Source organism: Sapajus apella, unplaced genomic scaffold, assembly GCF_009761245.1.
Source record: "Sapajus apella isolate SASKATOON/1434 unplaced genomic scaffold, GSC_monkey_1.0 scaffold20, whole genome shotgun sequence".
Lineage (NCBI taxonomy): Eukaryota > Metazoa > Chordata > Mammalia > Primates > Cebidae > Sapajus > Sapajus apella.
The window spans coordinates 3,906,106-3,924,137 of record NW_022436960.1 but is presented as its reverse complement, the minus strand read 5'-3'; the positions used below and the strand labels follow the sequence as shown (position 1 = coordinate 3,924,137).

Below are 18,032 nucleotides of genomic sequence, written 5' to 3'. Positions count from 1 at the left end.
TGAGGGGCCATGGCCTGTCTCTGATCCTGCCCCCCATGACAGAAACACACCGAGCAGCCAGCCAGGAGGCGCACAAAGAGGCCTTTATTTATCTAGCTCAAAGTATACACTATCACAATATTGTTACTCCTTTTACTAAAATAGTTCAAATCAGTGTTTTTACCACACTATCAAAAAGTTCTATTTCTTTTTGTCTCCCCACATCAGAGTGGTTGGATAGAAGGTAGAAACAGGCCGGGAGTCACAGGCTCCCAGCTCTAAACCGTGCCAGGGCAGGAAAGGGTGGCTCCAGGTCTCACGGTGGCACCTTCTACAGAAAATAGACATAGCTGCCGGGCCCGGGACAGAAAGCAGACGTTCCAGTCCATCTCCAAAAAGCAGCACAAATACTCCCCCCGCAGTATGAAAAATAAACACCTCTGCCACTCTGCAGTCATGCATTTTGTTTTTAAGAAAAAAAAAAAAAAATCAGTAGTATGTATCTTTGTTTCCTCAAGTTTCAAGAAAAAAAAATGAAAGGTCACTTTTTTCTCTTTAAACAAAACACTGGTGTGTAGCTAGTAACTTGGATAAGAAGGTGCCCCCTACAAAATGTGCTCAGCATGTTCTGGGCCAGGATGGACCTGGCCGCCTGGCTGAGGCAAGAAAGGAGACAGACAGTCCGTCACAGTGGACACTGAAGCCGAGTGCCAGTGCTGCGGCCAGCTTCACCGTCAAGAATCTGAGCCTTTGAAATGGAAAGGGAGCATCTGAAAGGGCACCCCCACTGGAGGCTTTCAGAGCTAGAGGTCACCCTGGGCTGCAGCGTCCCAGGGTTCCCCCGTGGGAGGCCCCGTCTGACCCTCTACAGCCCACGGTGCTCTGCCACTGCCACCTGTACTCAGGCATATGGCGTCACTACTGCTGGCCTTTAAAATCAGCTATTAATTTGAGATGTGACTGTCACTGACAGAGTTCTGTCCTGGAAAGCCATGCCAGTGCCATGTTGGCTCAGGGGGCACCAGCTTTGTGCTGTCTCCGTAACAGGCAAGAGGGTTCTCAAAGCAATGTTCCACTGATCCCTGGATGCCACTGCAGCATTAAGGACAGGGTCCATCCCCTTGAGGGGAAAGGTGGCTTCAAGGCTGTTCTCTGGACCTGTTTGCAGGAGATCCACAGGTACCAGGAGCCCATACTTATTGCTTATTTCAGTGGTGGCCAAGCCAACCTGACCCAAACATGACGCACACGGGTTCCCAGACTTGGCTCCCACTCAAAATTGACCCACACTCCTTGGGCTGCTCTGGTCTTCATTAGACTCCAAGACCCAGAAGGGCCTCTGCCCAGCTGCCCACGTGGGCAAGAATCACTGGGTACCATGACCAGCAGGTGTTCACCCAACTTCACATGTACACCCCTAGTGACCAGGAGAGCACCACCTGACTGTGGGACCCTCCTTCCCAAAGACTATCCTGGTGACAGCCACAGGAGGAGCGCCACACCATCCCATCACCAGCACCACCCACTCCCCCCCGGGCTAAGATGGGGGGCGTGAGCTTTCCCCTGAGAGCAAATGGGCAGCGAGAACTGCTCAGAATGGAGCCGCCAGCTATGGAGAGGGACAGGGCAGCCACCTCCCTCCTGCCTGCGTCCCCAGCCTCAGGCCTGCGGGAGACCTGCTGGGTAGGAAGACAGCCTCTGGGCTCTTCAGCTGGGGCTCTGAGCACCCCTGAAGAGCAAGGGAGTCTGCCGAGGACCTGGTGAGGTCCTGGACTCGAGCCAGGGCTGCTCACAGCAGCATGCGGATGTGGGGAGTGGCCTGTCCCCGCTGCGGCTCTAGGATCTCACCTGTCACGTGCCACATATCACTTACCCCACGCAAAATTTTCTATTGCACTTTACAGTTTATACATGGTCATTTACACAAAGAGCTCACTTGATCCCCAGAATCCTGTGAGGAGGGCCTTATGCTGCCCATTTTACAGCTGGGGACATGCGCTCAGAGCGGGACGCAACTGTCCACCCGCAGCGAGGACGGCAAGGTTGCAGAACTTGGCTCCGCCCAGCCCGCGTTGGCCTCCCCAGCAGGTCAGCTGGCGGCTCACATGCCCCTAGTGAGGACCCCTGCCCTGTGGCACTGGATGGCCTGCAGCCATAAGCAAGGCTGAAAGGAACCTCAGAGACCTATCGGGGGCCCAGAGAGGCTTCGTGAACTGCTAAAGGTCACACCGCAAACTAAAGCCAGCACTAGGCCAGGCCTCCTCCTTCCCAAAAAGAGCAAAACTCTCATCTGCAACCCAGACAGCTCTGTCCACAGGGACCCAAGGTGCAGCCAGTCCCTGGGGGAGGCCACAGCCAACCAGAGCCCCAGCTGAGGCCTAGCGCTGCCCACCAGGAGAATCCCATGTGGCTCAGCCCAGAAGCTCTCCCCAGGTCCTTCGTCATGTAAACCACAGAAAGGGGCACACCTCAGGCATGGGGCAGGAGGAACCCAAAAGGGGCAGCCTGGACAGGGTGACGGGGACACTGCAGAGACTGTTAGGGGACAGGGTGGCGGGGCACACTGCAGAGACTGTGTTAGGGGACAGGATGGCGGGGGACACTGCAGAAACTTTGTGTGTTAGGGGACAGGGTGGCGGGGGACACTGCAGAGACTGTGTGTTGGGGGACAGGGTGGCATGGGGACATTGCAGAGACTGTTGGGGGACAGGGTGGTGGGGGGACACTGCAGAGACTGTGTTGGGGGACAGGGTGGCAGGGGACACTGCAGAGACTGTTGGGGGAGGGGGTGACCTCCAAAAGCAAGGAGCAGCTGGCACTGGGTGGCTGGGGATGGATCTCCAGGTGTGAGGGGACCCTGAGCTCCAGGGCTGAGTGTCACAGAAAGGGCCCAGGGCAGCCTCCAGCCAGCCACGGACACAGTAAGCAGCCTTGTCCACGGTGCCGGGGGCTCAGTGCTGGGTGGGCCTGGGACCAGGCCACGGCAGGTGGGTGAGAAGGGCTGCCACCTGCAGCAAGACCCAGGTAGCGGTGGTCTCCAGTGTGGGTGGCAGCCAGGAGAAGAGGGTTTGATGAGTGGCCCCTCCATCCCAGGCAGGACACAGGAGCCTGGACAGTCCCTGGGCTGGATCTCAGAAGCAGCTTGCGGCCTCTTGCTCATGAAACCCAGGGCCCGGGGCCCAGAGGGAGCGAGGCGTCCAGGCCGATCTGTAGCTCGGGTCGCAGTGTCTCCTCTTCCCAGGTTGCTGGTGTGTGAGGCGGGAGATGGCGGCCTGGGCCAGGGTGGGCAGCGTCCTATGTACAATTCACCACAGAGAAAGAAGACGGGCTCGGCCGGAGGTCCTGCGGTGGCTAGGGCCTGAAACTCCCCCTGGGAACCCCCAGTGGGGCCAGTCCACGTCCACGCAAGAGTGGCCCTACAAAGGCCCCTTGAACTGGTTCCCAGACAGGTGCTGCCGTATGGAGGGCTTGGAGCTGGCCGCGTCTCCCAGCTTTCTCCAGACGACCTGTGGAGGGGAGCAGGATGTGAGGGGGCTCGCCCACGTCCACGCGCCAGCTGTGCACACCTGCCGCCTCTTCACTGCAGAACTGCCCACGTCCTCAGAGCCATGGGGCCCCGAGGGACATGGAGGCCACTGCAGGCCCAGAGACACCCACGCCAGGTTTTTGCACGCCACCCTCACTATCAGACCTTGCAACTGTCCAGCGGCGTCCACGGGCCCCACCAGGTGATGCAGGGGAGGGGCTGCAGTTCAGAGCTCCCGTCCCACCCCCATAAGACCTGGGTTCAGACCCCACAAAACCCCTTCCCAGATGGCTCCTGCCAGCACCCAAGGAGACCACCGATGGTGCCCAGCTGGGTGGGGCACTGGGCTCTCCTGGGTGGCCCCAGCCTGGCATGCGGGAGGGTTCCACCTGGACCTCCTGCTCGGAGCACCACCTGCCCAGCCGGCAGCCACAGGCGGCACCAGCAAGCTGGGAGGCCCAGGGGCCAGACACCCAGGAACATCTGGGGCAAACAAAACCAGTCCCAGGGAGTGGGGGGCTCAGGCTCTATCCCAAACCCCTGGCACGGCGCTCCTGGGAAGGGCGGATCTGCAGACTAGGGGCCCTCTGGGAGGGGCGGGGGGCAGCGAGGTGACGACTGGCCAGGGCTCGCAGTGCCTCCAAAACCACCCCGCTGTGGCTGAGCATTCGAGAAATGGAGTCCCACTCAGGGAAGGGTGTGGCCATGCTGGGTGGCCCTGGGCACCCTCCCAGTGCCAGGCCTCGGCCCCCACCCCGGAAGCCTCACGTTGCACATCTCACGAACGATGGCCTTCTCTTTCTCACTCAGGTCCTCCTCGCAGCTGTCCTGGAGCTGCCGGTCCAGATTCTCATGCACCTCCAGGACCTGAAGGAAACAGGCCTCAGGGTCAGGGTCAGAGGCCACAGGCAGACCTTGGGCAAGCTGCCTGGTCCCTGAGCCTCAGCTTCCCTGCTGCAAACCAAAGCTAAGGACCCTGAGCTGCGGGGACCCTGGGGACAAGTGTGGAAAACACTGAGGGGCAGGTCCTCTCCTCAGCCTGCTGATGCGTGGATGCCCAAGGGAAGCAGCTCTTGGCTGGGCCACCTGCGGGGAGGGAGACAGGCAGGGCAGGGATGACCTCAGACAGGTGGACTCACTCCAACCCAGGGCCCGCTGGAGACAACGTGGAGGGGGTGGGAGTATGTGTGGGCATGCCTGTGCACACGTGTGAGATGTCATGGGGCGCGGGAGTGGGGACTGTGCTCAGGTGTACACAGCCTGGAGAAACCGGAACCCATCAGACCCGCTCACCTGCACCTGCAGAGGCTGGGCCTGGGGGACCTGAGCTTAGTTCCAGCCCCACTCCTGTCCCTAACTCTCTGGCTTAGTGGGGCACCTGCCCTCCCAACCCCAGGCCTCAGTCTTGCTAGCGCAGGGATGGCAGACAGGTGACACACTTACAACTGCCACCTCTGAGTTCTGCCCTCACAGTGCTCCAGGCAGCCATGGTCACCCAGCCACCCATACACAGATGAAACCCCCCACCCCTGCCACTTAGATGCCCCCAGGTACAAAGGCCCCACAGTCCCATGACACACCCAGCATCTGGGGCTCCTGAGGGAGCGGGTCGTGGCCCTCACCTTCATGGCGTGCACGACAGCCTCCGGCTTCTGTCCTGCAGGGCTGTAGCTGGCAGAGGAGGGTGAGGGCAGCTCAGGTACGGGGCAGGCTGGGCCCTGGGGGAGGGAATCACACATCTCAGCTCACCCTGGCTGGCTCCCACGTGGTGGCCACAGGCATGACCAGTGGCTCAAGAAGGCACTGATGCTCAGGGGCCAGGGCCCAGGTGGGAGGAAAAGGGGACAGGGGGTGAGGCAGAGGAAGCAGGTGTGAGCACGGAGCCCCAAGGAGCCCACAGCCCCACCTGCCAGTCCTGCCCACCAGGTCTTCCACAGATGAAATGGTCCCTGACAGCACAGAGGCAAAAGGGGTGGTCCAGGGTCCACCCACACCTCTTGGGCTCCCCTACAGCCTCCCACAGATAAGACCTAGCATCTGTTTTGCAGGGAAAGCAAGTTCAGCCCAGGGAGGGCAAGCGACCCTAATCACAGCAAGACCAGGAAGGTCTGGACTCAATTGTGGCACCTGAATCCAAAGTCCCTTCCCCTTCCCACCCTGGTGCCCCTGTGGGCAAGGCCAGCTCCACTCTGAGCACCCCGAGGCCCTGCCTCCCGGCTGCTACCTCCCAGCCCTGTCGGATGAATTGGCCGCCAGGTGCCCGGCTCCCACATCAGGCCTTGGGGAGGGGACCCAGCCTCTGTCAGACAATGCGTGTCTACCCAGGAGCAGGCGATCCCACCCCCAGCTTCCTGCCTGCAAGGGTCCATGTGGCTGGGAAGCCAAGCGCAGGGCTTCTGCTTCCAGCTGCAGTGGGGACCGCAGGGGGCCAACAGGAACTAGGAGGTCACCAGATGCTGGGACAGGCTTAGGGGGAACTCACAAGTGCCCAAAACCAGACAGAAAACCCCCAGCGGTGCCCTGTGGGCAGGGAGGGAACAGGAAGCGGGCTTTCCATTAGTCTTCAGGGCTCCCCACTCTGGCAATCCTTGGGCCGACCCTGGCAGCTGAGTCTGCTGCCCTCTCTGTAAATGGGGCCTGGATGACACCTCCCAACAGCCTCAAAGGCTCAGGGAGCTGGGCTGGAATCCCACCTGCCCAGGCCCGCATCAGGGGCCACCTAACACTGCAGGGCTGGGAAGCTCCTACAGGCTGGGCAGCTGACCCCTGGGGCCTTCCCCACCCACCCTGGCCTGGACCTGCTCCCAGGGCTCTGCAGGCTGACCTGCTCCTGCCTCCAGTCGGACACCAGGCCCCACCCCTGAGGCTAGGGGGCCTGGGAGCTGCCACCTCTGGAGGCCCCCCAGAGCACTGGAATCTAGGAAAGCATCACGGAGTTGGGCCCAACCCACGCTGAGCCTCAGTTTCCTTGTCTGGACAACAGAAAGTGTTCTCTGCCCCAGGTTCTCTGTGTAAACCCCTAACTCCAGCCCAGGCTGTCAGGTCTCTGTGGTGTGGGGACCCAACAGGGATGCCAGGGGTTCCCACTGGGGCAGTGCAAGGGGGTGGTGCCCCAACCTAACATAGAAGGTGGCATTCCCCATGCTGGCCAGCAGGGGGCGTCAGTCACACGCACATGGCCCCCAGAGACCCGGGCACCTGCACCTATCTGCACCTTCCCCTACAGAACACAGTCCATGTACCAGCCGGCCCGTGGCACCTCTGGCCTTATGTCCCCATCTGCATCAGGCCCCTGGGCTGCCTGTCCTGTTACAGCCCCCAGCTCCAAGAGGCTGGGATTCCTGCAGTACAGGCAGAAGGGAAGCCAGGAGTGTGGGGGTGGGGCAGTACAAGTTGCCCCTCTCCTGCCCGCCTCACTAGGCAGTGGTGGGTGCCAGCAAGGGCATGGCCTGGGATGGTGAAAGTGACACCCGAAGTAGACAAAGTCCCAGTGTTACCTCCAGGGCATTCCCAGGGTGCAGGGGCCCCTTCTGCACTGGAACTCAGCCCCCTTGGGCCACTCACACCTCCCACTGACTAGATGCCCACTTAGGGTGGCACTGCCCACCGAGTGCTTGCTACACTGCTCCAGGCAGGCGCTATCTTTCTACACATCCAAACATGCCCACTTTTTTTTTTTGAGATAGAATCTCACTCCGTCGCCCAGGCTGAAGTGCAGTGGCACAATCTCAGCTCACTGCAGCCTCGACCTCCCAGTCTCAGGCAATCTTCCCAGAGCAGCTGGGACCACAGGTGCACACCACCATGCCCAGCTAATTTTTGTATTTTTTGTAGAAACGGGGTTTCATCGGGCTGGCCTTGAACTCCTGGACTCAAGCAATCCTCCTACCTTGGTTTCCCAAAGTGATGGGATTAGAGGCGTGAGCAACCGTGCCTGGCCTACATGCCCACTTTACAGACGAAGAGAGTGAGGCTAAGAGAATGGCTTGCCCAAGACCAAACAGCTTATAAACAATGGGGCTGGGCCTTGAACTCTAAGTCTGTGGGACTCCCGAGCTGGTGACCAAAATGAGGATACCAGCGTTCACCAGAGAGAACTGAACATATACATCCACAAAATACCTGTCCCCAAATGCTAAAAATGCCATTCATACGAGCCCGACATGAAAACAATTCAAATGTGCAGCAAGGAATGAAGGAAGTGCTCTATCCGTACGATCGAACAGCGTTCAGCCGTGAAAAAGCAATGAGACCAATACAGGGTACCTGTGGATGGACCCTGAGAACAAGATCCAGAGTGAAAGAAGCCAGACACAGAAGGCCGCACGTCATGCGATTCCATTTATATGAAATATCAGGATAGGCAAATCCATGGAGACAGAAAGCACCAACCAACCGGTGGCTGGGAGGAAGGGGGATGGGTGTGACTGCCAATGGGTACAGGGTGCCTTTCTGGGGTGATGAAAATGTTCTCCTGTAAACTCCCACCTCCCTCCCCTGGGGTTCAGCCTGGGCACCTGCCCTGACAGCCAGCAGTAGGAGGGTAGGGGCAGCAGTGGGCAGGGAGGGGGTACCCACCCCACAGAGTCACTTGCTTTACCCAGGGACCCTCTCCGGCATGCCCTCGCGATGCCCGTGAGCCACAGGCAGACTTAAAGGAGAGCTGCCCGGGTCTGCAAGGGCCCAAGTCCCAGGCAGTGTCTGAACCCAGAGAGGCCTCCCCGGACAATCCCCTCACTCTCCCCGGGGGTCCGAGTGACGGATGTGGGCTCTCCAGGGCCCAGTAAGGGCCCAGTGCCCTGTGAGCACTCCACGAGGCCCGGCCCCTGGGCCGCTAGCCCTGGCCTCTCTGCGGCAGCTTCTTCTGCAGCTTTCATGGCAGCCCCTCCCACGAGACACCTTGACCCTTAATAATCACTCTTGGGGGCCTTCCCACCAACCACCCCCGGTCCTGCCCCCTGCACCTCAGTTTATAACCCTGCCTCCCAGCCTCATGGAGCAGAGCCCCTGCACGGCCCCACGCCGGCCCTAACGTCTAGGCACTCACAGGCACCAATACACACTCACCAGAGGGGCTGACCATCTACCCCACCCCATGGGCCTCACTTCCTCCTCTCCAAAGTGGGGGACAGCCCCTCATGCACAGGGCCATCTAGAGGAAAATAGGAGGTAAGGGGCACGAAGCCCCTCCCAAGGCTGCCTCCTCCCGGAAGCCACCCCGAATACTTCAGAACTCTCACAGCATATTATCAGCACTGTGAGGCCCTGAGGCTGGGTCCATACACGGGGTGTGCTCTCCGAGGCCTGCAGGGCGACAGTGTCTGGCAGACCCAGTGCACATGACAGCTGTGCTTGCACAGAACTTCCCAACCTGCAGGCCGCATGGAGGACTGCGGGTCACAGCACTGAGTCACTGTGAGCTGCTCTCCCTCCCTCCCACGAGCCCACGAGCTGAATGCATTCGAGGCCCGGGGCATGAGGGCTAAGAAGCCAGCCCCTTGGGGGCATCACTTGGCTTTCCAGAGCTCTTCATCCTGAAGCATTAGAGCCTCGTTCAGCCACAGGACTCCTGGATACATGCTTGGAATATGGGCCATCGGCAGGCTTTGCTGCCCGCACAGCCTCAATAGCTGCACTCCTGGAGAAAGTGGAAGAGCTGCAAGAGCGAGATCGCAGAGCCAGCAGCCAGCACTGAGGTCTAGCCGGCTCTGCGGGGGGGCCTGAGATCAGCCTTGTGGGCGAGGGGTGAAGGGGGAGAGGAGGAAGGGGCGCAGCTGCTGCGGGCGCACACACTGCCCAAAAGCACCTCCATACACGGCTCTGCAGGCACCACAAGGACAGCCAGCGCCTTCTGAGCATTAGCGACTCGCCCGCCAGGGCTCCCCCAGGCGGAAGCCCCATAAGGTGAGGCCCTCATGCGAGGAGGGCAAGTGGACCTGGACTCCCACTGCTTCCCACTGCCATCATATCCATCCACGGGGTGCAGCCCCAAGCTAGGGTCCACTTCGCGGGAGCTGGCTCCAGGCGGCCTGTCCCGTTCCCTCCAGGGCAGGTCAGCCAGGTTATTGGCTATTTCATGGCAGAATCCACAAACCTGAGCCCCAAGCTCCAGGGCCAGCTGGGCACCCTCTCCCCGCTGTAGCCAAGGAGTGGCACAGGCTAACGAGCTGCTCAGAGGGGCAGTGGGTGGGCACAGGCAGCCTTGCGCATGTGGCCTCTGGACACTGCCCTGAACCTCCTGCAGTGTCACCCTACTTGGGGCTCCACCTCTTAACTGCCACGCTGAGCAGGACACAGGGACACAGGGCCTCAGGCCGGGGCTGAAGTCAGGCATCCAGATCCTCATGCCCCCGGGCAGGTCACTGGCCCACCTGAGCCTCAGGCCCTCATCCGGAACACGTGGGCTTCTTTGGGGCACACACTCACATTCTGCAGGGCGTCCTGGTAGGAGGGCGGCAGGGACGCGAGCTGGGACTCCGAGTGGTAGGGTGAGAAGCCTTTCCGCAGCGTGCGGAACTCTCCGGAGCCTGCCTGCTGCAGGGAAGAGAGGAAAAGGGGTTAGATGGAGGGCCAGGCTGAGTTGGCCAAGGGCCTTGGGCATGGCTCCTCATGCCAGCAGGGTCTGCTCAAAGGCACAGCCTCAGAGGACCCCTCTACTCTCCCCTCCACACCCCTGATCCTTCCCCCCGGCCAGGATCAATATATCTTCGCTCTCCCCAGCTCAAATCTCAGCAATTCACTCTCCAATACGGACTTCATAAACATGTGTTGGACAGCTGAATAAACAGAATGAATGAATGAAGGAGAGCCAGTGACAGCAAGTGAGGAGAGCTCTCTCCCACCCCTAGGCCCACCCTGGCTCCTCCACTCTGACATCCTGCCCTTGGGTCCCCACACAGATGGCACCGTTCACAGGCCTGGGCCAGCCACCTGCAGCACCCAGGGCCACATCCACAGGCAAGGCCTCCCACCTCCCACGGCTCTGGACTCTCTAGGGAGGTTCTGCCCAGGCTGCCTCTGCCTTGGACAGGGAGCTCCTGAAGCAGGTCCTGGGTACGGCCTCTGAATCCCTAAAAACTCACGCAAGCTGGGGTCGTAAACTACTGCCCTGCACACAGGAGGGAGGGAGGGAGGGAGGGAAGCCTTAGCCCTTGGCTCAAGAGCAAAGCAAATGCCCCCAACCCCCAGGAGCTGGGGCTGGGAGCTGGGACCAGGAGCCAGAATGAACAGGTCCCATGAAACTTCTCAGTGTGTGAAGGTCAGTCCCGCAGTGACCCTCGCCTGGCCCAGCCCAGCAGAAGGCCTTTCTTTCTGTATCACAAAGCGGTTTTGGGTGTTTCTGGCCCAAACAGCCTTTGCTTTTTCAAAAGAGAGAAAAGGGCTGCGCAGATAAAACCAGCAGAATGTCCCGTAAATCAGCAGGCTGAAGAGTTACCCAAACAAACTTTGGGGGCAGAGGAGGCCCAGGCTGGGGCTGGGCTGGGGCGGGGGCAGGGAGGGTGGGACAGGCTGCAGCCATGTCTGGGTCCCAGTTCCACTCACCGACCCCTCGGCCTGGCCATGAAAGACCCCCCGACATACCCTGCTTGCCTCCCTCAAAAGCTGGACCTGGCCCTGCACTTCTCACAAGCCCCAGCCTCACTAAGGCCAGCCCTGTGCTCTCCCAGCCCCATCAGAGCCCTGGCCAGGCCCCCCACCCAGGCAGGGAGGTCTCAAGAGCTTGGCTCAAGGGCCAGCAAACAGCTGTGTCCTGCAGGGGGTGGGGCATTAGGAGGGGAGTAAATGCTCTATTACCAGCTCCCACGGAGGCCCGCAGAGCTAAGGCAGGAGAGCAGGGATCCGGGCAGTCTCTCTCTCATTAAATCGCCCTCACCCCCCAGACACCTGTCAGCCAGGGCAGGCGGGCACTGGAGGCTGGGGCTGCTTCCTGGGTCCCCGGGAGGACCTGGGTGTGGTCCTAGGTCAGAGAGGGCACAGCGGAGAGAGAAGCGGAAACCAACCTTCCTGCAGGCCCCCAAAGTGTGCTGGGTTTTAGATGCCCCTGGCGAGCATCGAAAAGGGGTCTCAGCGCAAAGGGGGCCTTGGGCACAACCCTGAACCATCAAATGGGACTCCCACACCCTTGACCTCCACATTAGCCCTGGCTGACCCTGCCTAGCTTAACCAGAGGCACTCACAGTCCCCAGCTGGGGGCCAGATCAAGGAAAGCCCCCCACCCACCCACCAGGTACCAAAAAGAAGAGGCCCAGCACTCACTCACCCTCCCCCAACATGAGTGACCCGTCCCCCTAGAGCCACCCATGCTTCCCTGGGTCACCTCTCCTGAGGGAGGTACCCTAGCTCCACTTAACGGCAAAAATTCCAAACCACCTGATTTTCTTACAAGAGAGTTACAAAATCCTCTCCAATGGAGAATCCATTCTAAGCAGGCACACACTCTAAATGTGTGCACACACACACACACAGTGACTCCTCTGGGCCACATAGCCAGGAAGGGAACACCTAGGATTGGAACCGCTGCCCTCCCCTCCAGCCGGCCCTGCCCTGCCCTGTCCTCCCCTCCCCTCCAGCTGGCCCTCCCCTGCCCTGCCCTGCCCTGCCCTCCCCTCCAGCTGGCCCTCCCCTGCCCTGCCCTGCCCTGCCCTGCTCTGCCCTGCCCTCCCCTCCAGCCGGCCCTGCCCTACCCTGCCCTCCCCTCCAGCCGGCCCTGCCCTACCCTGCCCTCCCCTCCAGCTGGCCCTGCCCTACTCTACCCTGCCCTCCCCTCCAGCCGGCCCTGCCCTACCCTGCCCTCCCCTCCAGCTGGCCCTGCCCTACCCTACCCTGCCCTCCCCTCCAGCCGGTCCTGCCCTACCCTGCCCTGCCCTGCCCTGCCCGGTGTCCTGATTCTGTTTGGACTTAGGCATCCCTTCCTCCACATCCTCTCTGGCCCTCAACCAATGGGCTCCCACATGCTGTTACTGAAAATGTGGGTTTGTGCTGCCATCCCCTCCCCTCTCCCAGATAATTTCCCTGGGAGGAGGCGTGTGTGTGGGCATGAGGGAGGGTTTTAATTAGCTGCACGCAATTCACAATTCCCACCCTTGCCTTCGGTGAGCCTCTATAAACATTTGCATGTCCATAGAACTTTATTAGCAAGCCACAAAGCCAGGCAGGAAAAATGCACAATCTCTCATTAAGGGGCAATGTGACCAATGACGCATCAAATGAGTAACCATTATTGCACTTAAATCCAAATTAAAAATCCTTCTATGAGCCACGTCGCTCCCTTTGCAGAAGGAGACTCCCTAGGATTTCACCAAGGAGCGGAAGCAGGAGCAGAAATCACCTGCAGGGCTCGGTCTGCACGCAGAGAAGAGCTCACAGCTAAGGAAGGCGCTGGCCCTTTTGGGCGGGTGGGAGCGGGGAGGGAAGGGTCCACTGCTGCTCCCCAGAAACACCTGCCTGCCCAGAGTCTCCCTTAGGTGGCTCCTTCAGGACCCAGGGAGAAGGGATCTTAACATACAGAGCTGCCCACTTGGAGCTGGGACAAGATTTCCTGGATCCTAACATGGCAGGGCCCAGCCCTGCAAACACTCAGCGTGGCCCCTTCCACCCCGGCCTGGACCAATCCCCGTCACCCACTTCTAGGGCTTCCAGAGGGCAGCACGAGTGTCCTGGACCAGGGAGGAAGAGACACAGGTCGCAGGGACCCCTTTTCCACTGGGGCCCGGAGTTCAGGCCACCCCCAGCCTGTATCCGGAGCCTTCACTACAACACTGCCAGACTCGGGGCCCGGTGGGGGCTCACTGGGGAAACTCCAGTTGTCCTGCCGCCCACTCCGGGCCTCTGCAATGCCCCCAGCCTCCTCCACAGCAGGCGCACCCAGTCCTTCACCTTCCCGACTCCCCAGGAATTCCTGCCTGCAACGCTGCAGGAGACCCATGTGGGGCCACCCCTAGGGTGCACTGTCAGAGGGGTGCTGAACAGAGGAGGGTGGGACATGGAGACAGAGCCCGCCACCCTGCCTGCCCACCTGAGGCTGCTTGTTTGGGAGGGAAGGGTGGGGGCGCTGCGGGCAGGAAGCCCTGTTCAGGGCTCTGCTCTCAGGAGCTGTTCTCACCCGGCTTCCTGCTCCCCAAGAGCCCTCAAATGTGCCTTCTGCTGCATCGGTTATATGTCCAAGAGGCACACACAGAGCAGCTCCTGTGTGCTAGGCGTAGTGCTGTGCCCCCTCAGGGAGGCAGCAGCAAAAGGGGAGTGAGGGCTGGAGGTTGGGGGGGTGGAGGCAGGCACCAAAGAGGGGGTGCCCTAATGTCCCCATGTGGGCAGTTTGCCTGCAAGTGACCGCTCGGACCACCAGGCTCAGAGCCCCAGGCTGACTAGCACAGAATGCCCAAGGAAGGAGTCTCCTTGGAGGGACCATCTGGCACGGTTCTGAACCAGTCTCTTAGCGCTCAGTACAGGATGGGTGGGCACCTAACAGGGCACTGGGCACCTGAGAGGTTCTCCCTTCCTCAGTGCCCTCCAGGATGCCTGACTGGTGAGCATGGGCCCTTGGCACCATGTGGCACAGCACAGCTTGGCTCAACTGGGCAGCCAGGTGCAGCCTGGGCCAGAACCACCACGAACAGCAATGCAATCAGATCCCTACCCCCATCCCAAATGTAGGTCACGCCAATGACTGTGTGTGACTTAGGAGACACTGCAGGGCTCAGGAAGAGGAGGCCAGCACAGGCCTCCCTCAGCCCCGACTCTCCTGGGTCAGGTGCCCTCCTGCTTCTGGCCGATGGGGGCTCCAGGAGGTCTGTCACAGAGGCCAGTTTTACCGCAGCTGAAGAGCTGGAAGGTGCCATCTGCAGGGAGGAGCCTAGGTCCACCCTCAGAGCGATGGGAACCTGGGCAGGAAAAAGCCACATGCACCCAGGCCCATGTGGCTCCTGCAGACACTAACAGCGCCTCTGCCCTGAATGTGTGTTGAGATGGTCTCCAGGACCCTGTGATCACCCTGCAGTCCCCAGGCTGGGACAGGGGCCAGGCTGGAGGACAGGGAGCTGGAGAGAGCACAGTTCGCATTTCCCGCCGATCCCACTCCCACAGATGAGCCATCATCCCAGGGGCTACAGATGCGAGAGGTAAGACCCAGGGGCAAGGCCAGGGCTCAGTGACCACCCCATCCCCAAGACCTGGCAACCTCCCTCCATGAAGAGGAAGCACTGTGGGAGCTCCCAAGGTCGGTCGGTGACATGTAATCCATGGTCCGGGTGCTGAATAATAAACCCAGGGCCTGAGCACCCTGTCAGGCTGCAATGCCAGCCAGGAAGTGCTGGAGGATGGCACACCCTGAGCTGGCTGGGCTGGGTGACCCACCTGGAAGCAGAGGCTCCCATGCGTGACTTGGAAAGACCATTCTCCCACCAGGGACCCCAGCAGTTCCAGGGGCAGCTGGGACCACAGCCTGGCCTGGGCTCCACTGTCCTGCTCCTGACTAAAGCCCATTGAGATCTCAGCTGTCATTCATCCTCGGAGGGAGAGCGCAGGGAAAGTGAAAGATGCTGTGGGGGCGGGCACAATAGGGCAAGGGACAGGGTGGGCACGAGGCCAGGGGACAGAACAGGCAGGATAGGGCAGGGGACAGGGCGGGCAGGATAGGGCAGGGGTCAGGACTGTGCAGCGCAGCGGCCTCTGCAGAAGACAGGCCTCAACCTGACCCCATGGGGAACTGCACCAGAGTTGTTCCTATGAGGGCAGGCAGGAGGTTCGTGTCCACATGCCAGTCAGTCACGCCTGCGGGCGGCTGCAGAAAGGGGTGGAACTTGGCGCTGTGGAATGCTGTCGGTTTACCATCTGTGTGGCTGGACAGGTGTAGTTCACCTCCCAGCCCAAGCCCAGGGCTGGCACACAGTTGGTCGCTGGTTCTCAAATGGAGGTGACTCTGCCCCCAGAGGACAGCTCACAGTGTCTACAGACACTTTTAGTGTCAGTTTGGGCATGGGGTGGAAGAGCCCCTAGGAGGGTCATGCAGCACAGGTATTCTGGGGCAGGCAGTCTCAGGACTGGGAGAAGGGGACAGAGATGAGACCACGTGGGTGGCCTGAGAGCTGGCAGAAGAGTGGCTGGTGCTTGAAGGACCTGGCTTCCCAGGGCTCGGAGCTGGGCACAGGTGGGGGCTAAGTTCACCCAGCAGCTCCCCTGCCCCAGGCCCTGTCCAGCAGGGATCTGGCTTAGCCCAGGGAGCCTGGCATGGTGACTCTTGCTGGCCCTTGGGAATGTGCAACCCATGCAGAACCCTCAGCCCAGCACCCACCCGGCTCAGCAGCCCCGGAGACCTTCTCAAGGACCTGGGCAGCTTCCCGCTGGAAGCCACAGTTGGGTGGGCATGTGGGCCCTGGCCTCATCTCCACCGCTAACTCACGTAGCCTTGGCAAGCCTCTCCGCCCTCCACGCACTGCAGGTGTCTCACTTCAAAGTGGGGATGAGCACCAGCTACCCTCCAGAGGTGGGAGGGCCCCTGGGCACCTGGCAAGGTGAGTGAGAGGGGCCTGCACGATGGGGAGCCCTGGGGAGGTGGTCGCTCATGACTCTCCTGCTATTATTTTGCAAAGCTGGAAGTTTTGCCAGTAATGCCAGCTCAGAGAGAGGGCAGATCCCAAGAAGACTCCAACGGTAGGGCCAGCGCAGCCTGGGAAGGAAGTGCTCCCAGGAAAGAACAGGGGTGCTGGGGAGTGGGGGACAGAGCACACAGCAGCACACAGCACTCAAAGCAGCCTCCAGGCCCCCACAAACACCACTGCAAACACCCCTCCCTCCAGGCAGCTCTACCTGAAGCCAGCTTCTCGGGCGGCCATAGGGGCGGGGCAGCTGGAAGGAAGGAGAACAGTGTCAGGCAGCAAATGCCAACCATGCCCATCACTCTGTCCAGTGCCCTCCCTGGACAGCTATCAGCCCAGAGCCAGCAGGACACCAGCAGAGCCAGAGTGGTTTCCCACATCAAAGGCCAGGGTTGAGACTCGCCGAGGCAACTCCCAGGAGCTCCGTGTCTTCAGAAACTCCAGATTCGCCAAGGACTCACTGGGCAGCAGCCGTGCACCTGGCACTGCATTCTTAGGAGCACCCCACCCCATAGCCCACCCCAATGCTCACACCAGGGTGGAGCCACCCCATGTACCCTGCTACCCTCCCAGGGAAAAGCAACCCTGCGAGAGGCCCTGGGATGGGATGCCCTGGCCTAGAAGCACCCCAAGATCCCCGCAGCTCAGAGAGGCCAGGTGGAGGATGCACGCCCTATCTGGCCCCTGCTGTGGCCTCTGCAAGGTTGCTCACAAGAGCTACATAGTCACACCAACTGGACTGACTTTCTTTTTTTCTTTAATTGTTGTTTTGTTTGTGTGGCTGGGTTTTTTTTTTTTTTTGGACATGGAGTATGGTTCTTGTCGCCCAGGCTGGAGTACAGTGGCAAGATCTGGCTCACCACAAGCTCCGCCTCCCAGGTTCAAGCAATTCTCGTGCCTCAGTCTCCCAAGTAGCTGGGATTACAGGCGCCTGCCACCACGCCTGGCTAATTTTGTATTTTTAGTAGAGATGAGGTTTCTCCATGAAGGTCAGGCTGGACTCAAACTCCCAACCTCAGGTGATCTGCTCAGCTTGGCCTCCCAAAGTGCTGGGATTACAGGAGTGAGCCATTGTGCCCGGCCTTTTTTTTCTTTTAATTTTGAGAGAATTAATTTGTGGGGGCGGGGGACAACACACGCTGGGGTGTGTTGGGGGTGAGGGGAGGGAGAGCATCAGGAAGAATAGCTCATGCATGCTGGGCTTAATACCTACGTGATAGGTTGATCGGGGCAGCAAAACCATGGCACGCGTGTACTTGCGGAACAAACCTGCATGTCGTGCACACGTACTACGGAACTTAAAATGAAAGTTGATGGGGGAAAAGAAAGAAAATAAAAAAGAACAAAGGGGCTACTGCTTCAGTTTGGGGTCCAGAGACGTCTTCCCAGTCTGTGCTCAGATCAGGCGGTGGAGATGAAAGCTGTGCCGTGTGTGGCCGATGTCACTTACCCACGGCTGGCACTGCTACTCCTAGTCCCATGTAACTTCACACCCTAAAGCCCATTTTTCAAACTTGGGTGTATACACCACTCAGGGCCATGTGGCCTGTGACTGACGAGGTAACACGCAGACCAGGGCCTGGCCGCCCTCCTGTCCAGGTCCCTCTGCAGGCCCATTACTTGTCCTAGTGAGGGACAGACCTGTGGGAGGCTTTGAGGCGTACAGTTTTGGTTTTTTGGTATTTTTTGAGACGGAGTCTCACTCTGTCTCCCAGGCTGGTGTGCAGTGGCGCAATCTCAGCTCACTGCAACCCCTGCCTCCTGGGTTAAAGCCATTCTCATGCCTCAGCCTCCCAAGTAGCTGGGATTACAGGTGCCAGCCACCACGCCCAGCTAATTTTTTTAAATTTTTTAATAGAGACAAGGTTTTACCATGTTGGCCAGGCTGGTCTGGAACTCCAGACCTCAGGTGATCCACCCACGAATACAAATTCAGC

At 60.0% G+C, this 18,032-nt stretch overlaps 1 protein-coding gene and 1 pseudogene across 4 annotated transcripts in view; both read right to left on the bottom strand.

The window, feature by feature from the left end:
- Positions 1 to 2,300: 2,300 nt before the first annotated feature.
- On the bottom strand, positions 2,301 to 3,160 carry LOC116557782 (annotated as a pseudogene).
- Positions 3,161 to 3,251: 91 nt separating this feature from the next.
- The window catches only part of CCDC85C (coiled-coil domain containing 85C), an 85,752-nt gene continuing 70,971 nt past the window's right edge, over positions 3,252 to 18,032 (bottom strand). Inside the window, exons 3-7 of one of the 4 annotated variants that reach the window (XM_032287454.1) lie at positions 16,307 to 16,345; positions 9,932 to 10,039; positions 5,128 to 5,223; positions 4,274 to 4,372; positions 3,359 to 3,485 (exon numbers count right to left, since the gene is read on the bottom strand). In XM_032287454.1, coding sequence (XP_032143345.1) covers positions 3,396 to 3,485; positions 4,274 to 4,372; positions 5,128 to 5,223; positions 9,932 to 10,039; positions 16,307 to 16,345 — 432 coding nt within the window. In that variant the 3' untranslated portion in view covers positions 3,359 to 3,395. Of the gene's footprint in view, positions 3,486 to 4,273; positions 4,373 to 5,127; positions 5,224 to 9,931; positions 10,040 to 16,306; positions 16,346 to 18,032 lie in introns of all 4 variants that reach the window. The other 3 variants (XM_032287455.1, XM_032287456.1, XM_032287457.1) reach the window with 3 other exon arrangements.